Source organism: Tachysurus vachellii, chromosome 12, assembly GCF_030014155.1.
Source record: "Tachysurus vachellii isolate PV-2020 chromosome 12, HZAU_Pvac_v1, whole genome shotgun sequence".
Taxonomy (NCBI): Eukaryota; Metazoa; Chordata; class Actinopteri; order Siluriformes; family Bagridae; genus Tachysurus; species Tachysurus vachellii.
Window position 1 is genome coordinate 17,856,564 of NC_083471.1, and position 17,131 is coordinate 17,873,694.

The 17,131-nt window shown below is 40.8% G+C and overlaps 1 protein-coding gene across 6 annotated transcripts in view; it reads left to right on the plus strand.

Moving 5' to 3' along the window:
• The window catches only part of mef2cb (myocyte enhancer factor 2cb), a 62,986-nt gene that overhangs the window by 38,798 nt on the left and 7,057 nt on the right, over positions 1-17,131 (plus strand). For 3 of the 6 annotated variants that reach the window (XM_060882934.1, XM_060882936.1, XM_060882933.1), the window contains 3 exons: positions 10,265-10,408; positions 12,394-12,562; positions 13,635-13,709. In XM_060882934.1, the coding sequence (XP_060738917.1) occupies positions 10,265-10,408; positions 12,394-12,562; positions 13,635-13,709 (388 nt within the window). Of the gene's footprint in view, positions 1-10,264; positions 10,409-10,495; positions 10,634-12,393; positions 12,563-13,634; positions 13,710-17,131 lie in introns of all 6 variants that reach the window. The other 3 variants (XM_060882937.1, XM_060882935.1, XM_060882938.1) reach the window with 2 other exon arrangements.

Here is a 17,131-nt window from a genome sequence, read left to right on the forward strand (position 1 = left end):
GTTGCTGCGCCAGCATTGGCCTCGTTCCTGAAACCAAAGCCGGGTTCAATCCGAGCTAAACAGCCATGACAGAGGCCAATCACGAGGCAGACGTCCAGTAGCAAATGTTAAGCCCAGTGTGAGTCGCTTGCGCAACAAGCTTTCCACACAGACGTGGCCAAGGACTCAAGGGCTTCTGAGGCACTTAAGGATTTATGGAAAAAGATGCTGTTTGTCCTCTCTGGACTGGTACAAGTGTCAACCAGAGACACCCCTTAACTAGCCCTTTTTCTCTAGCCTCCACCCAAATATAGTTATAAGTTAGTATTCTTTCTAATTCAGATTGTCAGCCAAACATTAATACCCATGTGTTGATTCAGGTGAGTTCACACTTCTGTTGCGCTTCAATAACACTAGACTTATCCTTTATTTTGGCATTGATTCAGACAGTATTTTTTATTTTTTTTTTGTTAACAATTTTTCACTCTCTCTCTCTCTCTCTCTCTCTCTCTCTCTCTCTCTCTCTCTCGGAAATATTGCATAAACCCTCCAGAGTCACAGCATGCTTTCCCCCAGTCCCCTCTCTCATATCCATTTCACACAAGTCTGTGTGTATAAAAGCTTTTTTTTTTCATTTGTTCAATATTGGTGTAAATTAAGATTTTTCCCCCTTCTTTGTTCCTTCATACTATATATTCATAAGTCTGAGACATTCTAACACACTGAATGAACACTTACATGAAATGTGTCTAGAAGAGCAGTGAGGAGCATGTACTGTAACTGATCCTGTGATGATCATTTTACATTATTTTTAAGAATCACACTTGATTCTAAACCATACTGAGACTCAACAAAACCTAATGTCTATTTTATATTTCTAACACAGCAGATATGGTTGCTGAGTGAAGACAGTAGACCACTACACTCCCTTAATGCATTATAGACATGTGTATAGTAGACTTTTAATCTTGTCTAGACCTAAACTTCAGCCAGGGAATGAATTATAAATTGTCTTCCTTCACTTTGGAATTCCTTGAAACCAAAGTGCATAAGTGCGTTACTATCCATTAAGTGGTAAGATAAGAGCATATCTGGTAGCATTAGACATCAGTAGGCTACATCAAATTTAAATACAATAAATGTTAAACATCCAAGAAATAATAAGAAAAAAGAAATATAAAGAACTTCACTTTATATCAGACTGTCATGCCTTTCATAGCTGCTATTACTTTTGAAGCACACATTATAAAAGACCCATAATGTAAATCACCTGAGGATAATCTGCTCAGATGTGCCAAAGGGATAGGAGTGAAAAAAGAACAGTGCGGTTGTAGAAGAAACAGAAGTTAGTGCTAGCTCTTTCTCCACTCTGGCACCCTTCTCCAGCTAGTGCTAGTGAAAATTGATTGGGAGTGTGCCTGAGGCAGCAAGCTAACTGCATTTGCGAGCATGCGAGCTCCTACAGGGCCCCCATTTGGCTGCTGCTAGGTTACATCACGGCCGGGGGAGATAGGGTAGCGGGAGGTCAAGAGGAACAAAGCAGACTTGCTGTTGCAGTAGCAGGATAGGGCTGAAGACTTCAGCTGGGCTTTGGAAGGAGGGCTGGAACTGGGAGGTGGGTGATAGTTTTGAAGATGTAGTGTATGTGTACTTCTGTGTGAATAAAAGAAAAAGATTGAAAGACGTACATCTTCAGCAAACATATACATTCACGCCCTTGTGTATTTATATCTACAAGTAAATATTCTGTCTTATATAAATGAAAGAATCCACAAATGCGCATATAAGGATAAAAAACAAGCTAAAGGATAAAACGTAGTTGTTCCTGTCTTTGCCCAGCATGCCTTGGAGGGTGCAGTGGGAGGATAAGGAGAGGCAGGGGAGCCGGGCACAGCGTGTGGGCGTCTCGAAGAGCGGACTGCTACATTAGCAATAAAGCTCCATGTAATTAGCATGTCTTCGGCTGATAATTAGCGTCGCTGGGAGAGTGGCAGCAGCGGGTTCTGCCCGGCCTCTTTAGCTGTGTTTGCGAGGGGCTGAAGGCCCTACTCCTTCACCCCAGCTCTCAACACACGTTTTTCCTCTCCCTCTTCCTTTTGCTTGATTTTCATCCTGGCTTTTCAGGGTCAGGCCCGTTCCTATTTTAACTCGAACGTCTGCTAGGCTAGCCTCTCAATCCAACATGCTGTAATAATGTGCCTATGTACAGCATATAGGAACTGAAAAGAGATAAAGATCGTTTTACAGAATACATAGTGGAAGATATGTAGTAAATGTGCTGAATCTTTGGAGAACTCACTCTAACTAAAGCTTATTAAAGTCATCTCAGAAAAGACCTCTTGCAACATATAAGTGTTTATAGCACTGTCAAACCCTGCTCAATGTGTTAATAACCTAATTGTACTATCTTGGTGTTTTGGTTTGTCTCAGGCAAATTGTTGTCACTGGAATTTTTTTTTCTTTTCTTCTTATACGAAACTCCATTAAAAGTCTCCTGCAAAGCAACATTTGTGGCATGACAATAGGTGGGCAGGTCCAGGTAATTACATGTGAAATTGCAAAGACGAAATTACAGGTGCTTACATAAGGTAAAATTAGTCGGTTTTAGACTAGCGGGAAGAAAGCACCGCAGCACAGTTGACGGAGTAGGATGTCAAATGTTGCACTGGCACGGATACAGCAAATGGTTTATTTGGCAGCAGATGAAAAACTAAAACAGACAAATATAGTTCCTACAACGCCGAGTGCCAGGCAAGGCTCCCCAACATGTGAGGCGCATTAGAGAAGAGCCCAGACAGGGTTGGGAAAATCGGCGGGTTGTTACACTCTTTTCCAGCATGAGTTAGTGATTCTGACACCCAAAGTGCTTAGTTATTGGTGACACTCTTCAAAGTCTTTCTATCCATTATCAAGGCTTCATTCTAGGTTCAGGTTTAATTGGCATGCTTTTTATATGATGAAACAATATATCAAGCTTTATTTTGCAATCTTCATTTGACATTAACCTTTAACCCATAATTTGTGGGGTTCTTTTCCTAATGCTAGAAAATGTAAGAGATAAACAACCTTCAAGTCAACCCTTTTCACATGCACATCCACATGAAGCCCATGGACATCTTGGGCCAATCTTGTTCCCTTCTTAGATTAACCTAATCTGAACATTCACCTCTTAATCTTGGCTAGTGCTCACACCATCCTCCACTTGCAACTTCTGAATGAGAGAGAAGGAATAAGGCAGCAGAGGTGTTGAGGGAACAGCGTGTGAGAAAAAGAGAGGTCGGTAATTATTTTCAAAGGTCATTCTGTTAATGACTACCTGCTCAGCTAATGAGATTCCACAAAGCTCCCTCACGATGTTTTGCCCTCGTATGGTTCTCCGTATGGTGAGATGTGTGAGAGAGCACATACAGGGCATTCACCTCCCCTACACTGTCGCCTGTCTGAAGCAGAGAGGGAGTGAGGGAAGAAAAAAACCTGCACAGAAGCGTCAACTCAGGTTCATTAAACGTCTTGCAGAATGCTTAATGTTGCCAAGAAACACTAATTAATTGGACTGATTTCAGTTTAATTTTTCCTCAAAGTAGCCCTTATGACTTAATTAAAAGATATTTGGCTTGTGTGGGTGCTTAGACGTCAACAGCCTGCTAGAGCACTCTCCTTACTTGTTTATAGTGCCGACATCAGAAGGAACATTCGCCCAGAGCAGTTCACTCGCAGCGCTGCACATGAAGGGCTATTCTACTTACAAAAGGCAGCTATATAATAACTCACCAAAACAACTGTTAAAACAGAATGCTCTTGTAAACTCCAATCGGATACATTGAAGTGTTTGCGCTTATCATGATTAAGCAAAATACGAAATCCGCTGTCCTTTTTCCCTAACAGAAGATAGCATGAGGTTTATGGATATGAGATAAGTTGAGATTTGACCAATCGCTTTTGTCACTCTATATATGTATATCTTTCTTTTTCAAGAACCCTTTTTTCCAGTGGCACAGTGATTTTCAGTGACAGCTGTAACACCACTAGGGCACCAGCACCAGCAAAATTATTTTAAAGAACAAATAGAGCAAATATGAAGCATCATACTGATTTATTTGAGCCTCCACTTATTTAGGTGTAGAGATATTAGTGGCCCCTCTGCATATACATCATAGACCTTTGACAACCATAAGAGGAATTCTTATTTCAGTTATTTGTACAGTAACACTTACAGTAAATTGGTTTGGGCATCTCAGCTTATTCACCAATAGTTTTTTTTTATGTATCTCTAAGAAATTCTTTTTTTTATGTTTGTTAGATGTCTTTCAACTTTCAAAGCAAGGCTGATCAGTGAGGGGGTGAGAGGTCCTTTGTGCTTTTCAAGCCTCCCAGCCCTCATCTAAAGCTGCGTTAACGGACGGCAAAAAAAACAACTTGTACTTATACAGTACCTCATGGCTGATGAATTCTTGAGGGACATTTGCATGCTCTCTCTCTCTCTCTCTCTCTCTCTCTCTCTATCTATCTCTCTCTCTCTCTCTCTCTCTTTCTCTCTTTCTCTCTCTCTCACTTTGTGTGTAAGTCTGTCTCTCTTGTTTTCCCTAGCCGTCATCTGATTAGAAACAGCTGCAGAGCACACGCAGCAACACTTTAAAAATGAGTGCATTTCAGATGTCCAAATTGGGAGCCCCTTCCACCTCCTCCCCCCTCTCTTTCTGTCTCCCTCCCACTCACTCCCTCCGTGTGTGTGTGTGTGTGTGTATGTGTGTGTGCGTGAGAGTCTGGGTGTTTTTTTAGTGTTCTTCCCCTAATAAATGCCTCAAAAAAACCAGTAGTGACCTAAAAATAGCAACCAACGATGCTAAATTTAGCACTTGGCTTACTGCTCTGGCGAAGCGAATGGAGAAGAATAGGCGTGGAGAGACAGGGTGAGTAAGCAAGCCTCTATTCATTCAGCACCCGATGAACTGCTGCCCTTGGCCAGCTAAGGCACAAAACTCAAATCCCCCCTTTCCTATGCCACCAGACCTCAGGGTGCCAATAAACATTTGATCGTCAGAATCAAAGGTTCTTTTTTATTTACTTCTCTTTTTCTTGTGTCTCTCTGTTTTGTTTTTCTTTCTTTTTCTTGTTCCTTCCCAGAGCAGAGAAGTAAAACACTTTGATTTTGTTAACAGGAAAAAGATACCGTATATGACTTTCTTACACTTATGTTACTGTATTCTTACAGAACTATAGTCATTTTGAAACCATAAAGGCACCAATAAGAGAGTGTAGTAGAGAAGTGCAATATATGAAGAGGTCAGATAGAGAATTTTTAAGTGATATACCAGTAATCAAACCTTTTTTTTTTTACATTTTAAAATAAACATAAAATGAGAGTCGCGCCCTCCTCATGCTCCCTTTGAGTGTGGGCGGAATAACGAGCGTCTATTTTGGGCTGTGGGTGTAGATGGCATTCAGCAGCGCTCCGTGGGCTCCCTTCGGGCCTGCCGGGTGTGGAAACACAAGGTCATGCCAGAGAGGTCAGGTGCCTGCTCATTGTTCCTCAAAGCTCTCAGCCCCTTCCTGTAATGCAGCTGCATGATAAGAGGCCATGCAGTAGACAAAAGCTGATAACTGATCTGTGTATGTGTGTTTGTGTGTGTGTCTGTGTTTTCACACTTAGGATAGACAACCTTAACTCCCCACCAGCCAAAAAAAGAATCACAGCATGTTGCATGTGTGTGTGGTGTGTGTGTGAATGTGTGTGTGTCTGTGTGGTGGGTGGTATTAGGGGTTAAGGAGGTGGTGTTTATGCATGTCTGTCTCTTAGCAAATAATAAAGAAGAAAGTCAGTATCTCAGATGCGTATCTAATAGAAAGATGACCATGCAATAAGCACCCCCTTATCCCATGACTAGGCTGCCTTTGTACAGATTTGGGATGGGTCATAAAGGATGAAAGACTCCACTGTCCTCCTTGTTAATGCAATCTCAGTGAGAGGACATGAGATGTGGCTTTTTACACTCAAAAACCTCAAACAACAGATAGATGCTCTGTTTCAATGAGGTGAAACAAATATTATTCCCTGTAGGATAGTGAAGCATTGAAATCATATGGAATTATAGCTTTTGATCTATCTTTGCTTATTTTAATCTATATGAATTAACCATGTTTGCTGGCTTTTGGAAATGACTTAATAAGCCTTAGACCCAGTCCCTACCCTTAAGATACGTTAAAAGCCACAAAAGATTAAAAACTATTCCTCCAAATTCCTCCAGTCGTTTTTAATGCACATGGATGTTTCTATGAGGAGCAGCTGTGTTCTTGAATAAAGTGCCACTCGGTTCACTATTGTGCCATTTGTCTGCACAGTCCTATACTGTATGCCTTTGTACTGGGATTAGCTCATATTGAGCAGCACCCAATGACAGAATTTATCTGTGTGCATGGATTTTCCTTGAGCCTGACCCCATCCCCCATATAAACCACAGACAGCTGTAATTACATCCTTAAAGTGCGGTATTGCTTCAACTGTGGGCTGATGGGTCTTAAGCTCATCTCTTTGATTCTAGATTTCATTGCATGGAGAGGCTGTGTGTGTGTCTGTGTGTGTGTGTGTGTGTGTGTGTGTGTGTGTGTGTGTGTGTGTGTGTGTGTGTGTGTGTTTGTGTGTGTGTGTGTGGTAAAATAACCAATCTAGTGCATTTGGTGAATTAAAAAGCCCTTTGCTTTTTTGTATTTTTTTGTATAAAGAAGATAGGCATTATAGGTCTTCTCACAATATACCAATGGGAGGAGGTTTACTGGCCATATACACACAAATGCTCAGACATACAACACATGCACACATGTGGCATCCCTGCCCCTTGTCATCTCCATCTGTAGTAGCATGTTCAAACCACACTTAATGAAGTAGCGGCTTCCCCTGCTCCCGGCCGACCACCTGCTTCCAATAAGCTGCGACCTCTCTCTCATTCTCTCAGAAGGGGATCTCATTTGCTCAACATAGCAGGCACATGGGATGCTTGGCTGAATGTGTGGGCCAGAGGGTCTGCTTTGAGTCTTTGTGAGTGAGTTTGTGTGTGTGTGTGTGTGTGGCTACGTGTGTAAAAGCATTCCCTCCGCACATGGGGTTTCAGCAAGGTACCATAAAATGATGTGTAATAGAGTGTGTGTAACTCTCCACCCTCTCGCTCTCTCCCGCAGCCTCACGCACCCCACTACACACACACATCACAGAGGCAGGGCTGCTGATTGGCATGAAGTCATTTTTGCTGGCCTAATGGGACCACCTCAGAGACGGCGGCTTTCTGCATGAGCCTATGGTGCAGAGTGGAAAAGGCTTTCTGGTCCACTACATGCTGAATAAGGCAAACCACCCAACTGCTGAAATATGAACTTCATATAAAAACATTCCTCTTTTTTTTCCACATGACCTGTGAACACGATTTATCAGAAAACTAGGCTCATGGTTATATTGGTTTGCCAGAGATACAAGCTACAGTTATGAGATTTCACCCAAAATCTTTTAGTATTTGGTGAGCTTTTATTTCACTTGGTTTTAAAGCCTTCAGGGCCATGAGCTTGTTTTTGTTCATGCAACATGGTCTGAACATGGCAACAGGACTCACCTGCTATTTCAAATAAGGAAATGGGACGAATTTGGCATCGGATGTTTTTTGTTGTCTTGTCTCCTTGGCTTTATAAACAGGCTGTGAAATGTGGGCTTCTCTCCAGCCCCAGACCTCTAAACTCCCAGAGTTGCCCCAGGAATGGAGGACTCATCTTGCAGCTAACCCCAAATCTCGCCCATCAAGAAAAAGTTGCCCATATAGAGTTTAGTCCCCCATATTTCTGGGCATGATTCCAACATGTTTGAAGGTTGGCTGTGACTGACTGACTGAAGGCTAACATACCAGATAGAGGATAAAGTGGGCACATGGGAGGCTGTCTGCTACATTGGTCTGAGTGTCTGATCCTTGAGTGGTTTGATTAATTGATCTGGTCTGCTGTTGAAACGGCGAAGGATGTTAGAATGTGAGTTAAGCTTATTAAATAGTTGCTAGTGGATGGAAATTGTTTAGGCTACACTGTATAGACAGCAGAACCCGGCATGACATTTGGTTTTGACAGACACGCACACATGCATGTGCACGTGTTAGGCTGAAGGTTAGAGAAGATGACTGTATGTAGGCCAATGTAGAGAGGCAGCATCAAGAGGAAGCTGTTTAATTAGGAGTGTGCCTCTGAAGGCTTTATTTTCACTTTCTTTGTCTCCCAATTTTTTTAGCTCTATTCTCCCATTTTATCTTCTGTCTCTTTCTTCTTTCCACCACATTGGACCCAGAATCCCCCTCCTCTACTTGCAAGGCCATTTTCCGCTTTGTTAGATTGATTACTCCTCATCAATAATGTTGTGGACGGTGGATCATGCAGCTTTCATCTACTGAAGCTATTAAGATGTCAGACTAGGAAATGATTCCTCCACTCACATCAGGTACAAAGTGGGATCCTTCTCTGTAGCGACGTATTTTTAGTCACACAAACTGGAAACAATAAAGATGGAGAGTGGTGTTTTGGGAAATTGATTTATTTGTCAGTTAGTTTTTTAATCAAGCTTGTGTAGTATTTTAATTTAACCTGTGATTATATGTGCAACATATCCCGGGCATTAAATAGTTAGAGATCGAAAAAGGGGACAGAGAGAAAGACATGGTGAGATTGGGAATGAGAATCAAGAGCCAACAAACCATCTATGGCCATCTTTGGGAACCAAACTCATGATTGGCTCTTCTCCTGCCCCCCTGCAGCATGTGTGTGTGTGTGTGTGAGGGCTGGTGACAGGTGTGGGCGCTCTGACAGGTGCACATGTGTGGAATGAGTGGCATTGCAGGCGGCCCCCATGGCGGCCCCACGCTGGCTCTTAAACTGCCAGGCCCTGCATGAAAGCTACGCATGCCAGCATGACCTCACATCAGTGCAACACTGCCTCTTTACCCTTCACTGCCATCAGTTCTCCAACAGTGCACTCTCTCCATCAGTTCGGTCTTTCACTACTCTTTATTTCTACAGTGAACTGAAATATCATTGCATTTAGCCAAGTTCATTTAAAGACCCCCTAATGCTGAAAGACATAATCACTAAGGAAAGCATGTTTGTTCATATGGATTGAAAGTTAATTAAAGAAAAAAACAAACACATATAAATGACCTTTGTATAAAATAAGTACAGTAAGTATAACAATAATAATAATAATAATAATAATAATAATAATAATAATAATAATAATAATATAGAATAATAATATAATAATAATATAATATAGTATAATAATATAATATAGTATAATATAGAATAACTCTAGAAGTAGAACATGTTCATTCTTTTCTAACACCAGATTTTTATGTGTGTGTTTCAAACAGAAAATGAATCCTAACTCATCTCATCTCAATTTCTTTGTCAGTCTTCATCAAGTCTTGGCATCTGCAGAGTAAATTTAATTACAGGGTTTGTGATGTAGACAGGCAGATGAAAGCACGATGTACGTCTGCGTAAGTGTCTGCGAGTACACTAACCATGCACATCGTTAGCGAGCGGCTGTACTCCTATATACGCTAATGTCTCTTTATTATAGCCTCTCTCACTGTTTTTGATGAAGCATCTTGAGCTGCTTGTTACATGTTACTTCATAACAGTTCCGATGTCTTTAAATTACAAGAAGACACTGGCTATTTATGTACATATATACAGACATCCACTGATGAAGTCATTTACAAAATGAATGTAAAACAAAGCCAGATTGTGTTTTATTCTTTTTGTGCTGAACAATCAAAATAGGGTACAGTACAGACCCACAGTGTTTTAGGTTGACTTCATGTGAGCAAAGTGTTATTTCTACTAGAAGGTGGCCATCAGGTGGCTGAGAAGAAAACTGCTGGCTGTGGATATAATCTGGAATATCCAGAATTCCATGAATATGAGAATGTTTCATTATTATAAATCTCCAGTTCAGCTTTTTTATGCCTTTATTTGTACCTAAGTATGAACAATATTTCAAGCATTTTCATAATGTCATGTAAATTGAATGCATATATTTACTACAATATATACTACATATAGATACCATATTTTATATGAAAGTCCCTACTGAAATTGTTTTAACCTTATTAATTAAAAAAATCATCAGTTAATTAAAAGATTTTGAATAATCAGTTTGAATCAAGATTATAAAAAGCATAAGAACTCCAGCTATACATTTCTGCCCCAACATTTCTCTCACACCTGATATCTGATAAACATTTGAATGCTGTGTTTGCAGACATTGAGAAAGAAGGGTCTAAATGGGTGTGACAGCCCTGACCCAGACGCAGACGATTCAGTTGGTCACAGCCCAGAGTCCGAGGACAAGTACCGCAAAATCAACGAGGACATAGACCTAATGATCAGCAGACAGAGACTGTGTGTAAGTACCTCCATCCATAAACACCACTCTCACTCCCCCTTTCTCTTTCTCTCTTTCTCTCTCTCTTTCTCTCTCTATGGCCTTCAGGCATTGAGCAAGAAGGAGAACAAAGGCAGCGAGAGCCCGGAGCTAGAGTCTGCTCTCGCTCTCACTCCATGCACAGAAGAGAAATACAAACTGATTAACGAAGAGTTTGATCATATGATCAAGACTCATAAGATCCCTGTAAGTACAGCAGCTACAGAGGACAAAAGGCCGAGATCTAACAGCCATGCCACCTTGCTGTAGTAGCGCTAACCACTCTCGCAGAAAAGCTAGTCATTTGGATTGGAGGCATGGAAGAAGCTCATGGTTAGCTACCAAAGCTAGCATGCTGTTAACTATTCTTATTTCGTGCTTGATGAATTGAATTCTGTGGTTTGAGGTTTGAGTTTTATTGCCATCACCAGTCATCCTCAAACAAGATGAAGAGTTTTGACTCAGACTCAGTATTCACAACCATTTCTTTGTGTGTGATGAGAATCTTAATGTGACTTCAAAAATAAGCCATCTATTAATTACATTTAGTCAACAAACTAACCTCACATACGGTCTAGTTATGGTTTAAGGGAAAGCTTACTTTGAAGGTTAAATTTTGCATGTGTTTCTTTCAAACTCTCATCAGAGCATATTAGTTGAAAAACACACAATAGGTCGTGTCTAAAGAATCTATGCAGGAAACAGCACTGCACAAGTAGCCATACACTCTCACATGTACACAAACGTACACACTGAAGAGAACTGTTACGTGATAGCCCGTTTCTCATGAAATGAAAAGTTTCCAAAGACTTTCTGATGATTTCAAAGAGGAATTCCAATAAATTCTGGGAACCAGTGTTGGGCTCATGACCCTTAATCCTCACTCACTATACATTTGGAATTGACTTATTAATATTGTGATTTCAAATATTATATTAATAAGTAGAAATCCCAAAAAAAGTATATATTCTAAAATGGTATATACTGTGGTAATTTTAATTGGTTAAAACAATTCCAGTGTGCCTTTAATGAAATGGTTTAATATAGAAGAAGCACCCGCACCTACTCAAACAGAGAGTGAGATACATGTATATGTGTGAGATATGGAATAAGTTGGACTTGAGAATTGTGGCTTTAGTGATGGCCGGATTGGTTTGCGGTCACAGCAGCTTGGCCATGTTCTCTGAGTTATAGAGCAGCTTGAACAGGAAGGATGGCACCACACAAATAACGGCCTGCAAATAGATGAGGCAAGATACCGTGAGCTTGACAGACAGAGGGAGGAAGAAACGAGACACTCCGCATGATCTAGAAAGCACAGAAATGATAGGATTCTGAGTGCACTTGTGGATAAATTTAGTAGTATAACAAAGGGTTATTCATGATACTAAAACCAGAAGAGTTGTTTGGGATTTTTGTGGAAAAATATGATAGGGAACACCTTAGGCACAGGGAGGAGGGAAAGCAAAAGAAAGCAAAACTGAACACACAAGGGAAAGAGGAGACCTTCTACACAGAACGAAAATATTTGCCCAGCTCTGAGCAAATGATTGCTTCAGCCTTGCGGACAGAAAGAGAGAAAGATGGGGAGAGAGAGGGACAAGGCTCTCGTCTCCGGTTTCCGCCAGCTGATGTTCCCCCAGATGAGCACTTACGGACCCTTAGGACACATGGCTGCAATTAGGGGCTATTTTTTTCTTATGAAACAGAACATTGAGGAGCTCACACATCTCCTCAAGGTTAAGCATCTCATAGAGTAATGTGGTAAATGAAAGAAGGTCAGATAAGATCTCTTTCTTTCTCTTGCCAGCTTCCTGTTTTTATTTGCTCGTCTTTGTTGTTTCATGTTTTTTACTGATATAAAATGAGTTCAGTAATTATGATTTTTCCTATTTTTTTTGTCACTGGCAGTATTCACTGTAGTTTTGTGTTGTTTTATTAACTTTAACGTTTCACTATTGCTCCAGGCCGTGCCCCCTTCCAACTATGATATGCCAGTGTCCATCCCAGTGAGCAACCAGATTTACAGCCACCCTGGAGGATCCCTAGGCAACCATAACCTGGTTCCACTGGCCCATCACGGCATACAGAGGAACAGCATGTCTCCAGGCGTCACACACAGACCTCCAAGTGCAGGTAAGATATACATACATACATACATACATACATACATACATACATACATACATACATAACTGCTTCTGTTAGAGAGATGTGTCACTGCAAATGAATACACAGTTATAACTGATCACATTTATTCCACTATCCCAAAAATTTATCCCAACATTTGACCCTCATACACAGGGCGCTACAACGGTCTGATGCAGGTGAAAAGGATGTAGCATTTCATAAGCTATGCCCTTCAGTCACCACATGCAATTGGACACTTATGGAAGATTTTTAACTGATGTGTTAGACAGCACTGTCCTCCACCATCATCAAAACGCTAATTGAGGAACATATTTTGAACAAATGGTGGAGCTGTGCTAGTGAGGTGTAATGCCATAAATTAATATTTTATACTAAATATTTTATATTTAATACTTAATAATTCACCAATATGGATTACTTGCAATGATGTTTAATTTAACTTAAATTATTCAAAAAGAACACATATTCTTAACCCTGTATATACATGTAAGTACACATTATGACACCCACTCAGACCATCAAGGCCTATTCCCAGTTTTCTCTCTAGGTCTCTGGCTTGCTAAGGCAAAGTCTTTCTCCCCTTCAGCCCTGTCATTAGCAGTCATGCACTACTGATGTAATCAGCCGCCCAGCACAGGAGGACTGGCTAAATATGAGCTTTGGCCCAGCCCCTGTTCTGCCTGACCACAACCACTGCACTGCTGATTTAAAAATAAAATTGTGTCATTTTTCTTGGATGCAGAGGCCTGGTCTCTTCGGCCACAGCACCCCCACCCCAAGCCCTCTCCTACACACAACCCAGCCACCCTAAGCATACTGCATACAAAAGGAAGGACAGAGTCTTTTCCCCTCATTCACACTTACACACACTCTTTCTTGACACCTTGGCTTTTTTGGCCTGACCAACACTCACACATACTAGGATATGGCTGAAGATAAAGCTTAATAAATGACGTGATAGATCTGAAAAAGGTTTTGCAATAGGATACAAATGTCAAACGCAATGAGGTTATTGAAATTTTCTCTCTCCTGTTTCTTTTTTTTTCATCTGTTGTAGGTGGTCTGATGGGTGCCGATCTTACCACAGGCCCTGGCACCAGTGCTGGTAAGGATGGCATCCCCACCTTCTACAGTATGTCCCCTCTTATCTTTTACTCACCCACAACTTAACTTTTCTTCCATCTTAAGCAGACTAAAAAGATTTGAGAAAGGCCAAGCTTGAGCTACTGATTTTCTTGCGGTCGTTAACATTCATATTGACATTCAGTTTGTGGGTTGGAATAAATTTAGAATAAACAACCAAACTTAGTGAGCTAGCATACCTGAAATAAACGTCACGTGACATTTGTTTTAGAAAGTAATGATTTAAATGTTAGTTACTGACATTCATTTTCAATTCTTGATCTATTCTGTAACAGTTAACAATAACAAGTAACAATTAATCTTAGAACACTATGAGATCTGAGGGGTATGTCACAGCAAAAACATTTTGTCTTCTGAGGTTTGGTTTGAAGTCTCTCATACATGCACCATGAGCTTAGGGCTTTAGTCTTCATGGCAAGTTAGATAAATAATAGTTGCCTTTTTACATGACAAACAATGTCAGGGTCATTTTTTGTTGTTGTTGACCCACAATCTATTTCAAGTAGAATGTAACAACATGCATATCACTTGCCTGGTCAGGCCCCTTCACATTCTCAATTTCTTGTATGGCATAACTGCTAGCATATGTTTGGAGTGCCAGGAAGAGTGTGTTTTCCCATAAATAGCTTTTGGAATGTGTATGTGCTTGGTGTGTGTATGTGCGTGCATCTAATCCACTTGAAAGGGAAAGTTATAGTGCATGTGGATACATACTGGGGCTTTGACTTGTGGTTGCCTCAGAGACAGCTTATGCATGCATATGTGTGTTTGTGCATGTGTGTGAGTGTGTGTATGTGTGGGTGTGGGTGGATGTGTATATGTCTGTCTGAACAACTCAGCAGTGGTCACCACAGAAGCATGGCTATATTCTATATAAAAGTCAGGACAGTAGCTTCTTGGAAACTGACATGGTGCTCAGTTTAGCCCAGCTGGGTAACCTTGTCTGGCCCTGCAGTGCCCCCAGGGCCAGTGGAGAGTTGAGGCTGAGGTCCCATCGTCTATCTCCTCTCCTTTACTGTCCCTCTTATACAAAAGTACCTCTTATGGTAGCGGCTCTACCATCCGCATTCAAAGTCTTTGGCTGTCCAATGCAACCATTGTGTCCTAAGGAAGCCAAACAGAGGGCGCACTGTAGCTCTGATACAAGCCATCCGATTGGAAACAAGAGCTAGGGAGAAGTCATGAGGCACTCAAAGACGTTCCATTCAAGTGTCCTCCAGATTAATGGGCCACAACTAGGCATACTGGATGAATATTTAGTATTTTTTATTTTTTTTTTACTCCAATTCGTTCTTAGTCATGGCTGAGGTTTTTCATAGCATGACATGCCAGCTGTTTAAAAATGCTCCCTGCAGTCTATTTGAAGAGACACACTGTGCGGTTAAAATGGCATTACAGTAAATGATGAATAGCACGAAAGAGTCTTAATCACAACTCGTTTGGAAAATGGAACAATGTCTCTGGCATCAGCTTTTGCCATACAGTGTGTTTACTATGACTCGATAATTTTCCATTCATACAGTTCTTTATGTGCCAAATGTGGCCTTGTCAGACAACCACAACTTCTGTGTACTGGATTGTGTATGTGCATTTATTTCAGTAGATCACATGTTCATCAGGCATAGCAGAAAGGTCAGTTAGACTGTGGAAAAAATTCCATATTGCATCTTGTGAACACGTCAAGGAGATTCAAATTTTGGGAACAAATCACAACGCTCCTACACACCCATGGCTGATGATGTGCTGTTCACTCAATTAGCAATTGTACTAGAATAATATTGCTTTAGTGGAAAAACCTTGGTCATCAAAACCTCTAGGCCAGCGAAATATTCATTTAGACAACACAAAAATTCAATGTAGCCTTTAAACCAAGACAAAGAGTCAGCACATGGCCAAAGTGTAATTATCCATGGTATCATGGCCTCTATCCCCTGTAGCCCCTTACAAGGAAACTCAGTCTGCATGCATTAACAGTTAGTCCTCTTCTGCGAAGGCCCAGAAATAGCCTCCAGCTCTTTATCAAAGGTACACATCAAGTCATTTGGGCGGGTGAAGGGGACTGCTGGTATCTGGCCAGCTGTAATTTTAGCACTTCCCCATTGTGAGTGAGATGGGAGAGCGAGAGAGAGAGGGCTTACCGTTCAGTTACAGAGCAACAGAACAGTTTGAAGGTCAGTGGTGTGTTGCATTTCTGTGAGATTGGTCTTACATAGTCAGCTGTTCTCAAGCTCGTCCAGAATTTTCGCTTTCTGAGTATAGTTACAGAAGTGGTGCAGTCTTATTAGTGTTTACATTTTAATTTTATAGGTGTTTGAGATTTAAGAATGGCCCTCAATTTTTGATGGTGAATTGTAATAAACTGGACAAAACAGAACTGATGAATTATAACAGAATTAGTAGTAAGTAAGAGGTTTCAGGTTGGTGCGTTTTACGGTGTATTTTTCAGCTTAAAGCTTCTGTTATATCATTGAGTATATTGACTGAATTTTCTTTTCGGTTTAATTCATTTTTATATATGATTGTAATTTGCGATAATTGACTTTAGCTGTTCCACTTTTATTCACAGCACTCATCAGGTGGTGTAATTGGAGTGCTTCGTAAACACTATATGATTGTTTTGTGTAACAGCCGGCCTCAATTTTAATCTTTCGCACATTGTGAAATCTAACAGGTCTCCATGACAACCAGGGCAAAACAGATCAGCAGTGTCTTCTCTTCTAGAGGATCTGCAGAACTTTAACTGCTTACATTTTTATAATGTGTATGTTGACAAGGCCAACTCGCAATACATCACATTTTACCTAAATGGTTTAAAATTACTGAGGTAGATTTAATGGTGAATACGTCTGTTATAGAGAGGGGGAAAAGGATGTATTTTGTCCTTTCTATCTCTCTCCATCTGAATCCTTAACAATGATCTGTGGTTGTTGAGGCTTCAAGTGTTCAGAAAAGTACTAGAGCCAGCTGCTTGCAGCATATACTTCACTGTATGAAAGGAGGCAGGAAATACATCACTGCAAATGGCACACACAGACACACACACACACACGCTTCTGGTTCCCAACCCGCCTCTCCCCCCCATTTTCCTCGAATCATACAAATTGCGCTTTTCAGACTTTTCATTTCAAAACAACAAAAAACCATTGCCTTCAAATTAAAGAAAGATCACTGCAGAGAAATTGCCGAGGACAACATCTGTGTCTCGTTTTCCCCTTCAGCGTATGATTAGGAAGTTCATTTATGTCTAACATATAATTCCTGCCCCTCTTTTAAGTGGCAGCAAGTGAAAAGTGCTTCATGTTTTAAACCACAAAGAAAATGGGATATCAAAAGAAACAAAGACACCGTACTTCTGTCTCTTTTTCCCACTGTAACATATCCCAATGGGTTTGATGCAGTCAAAGAATAGGT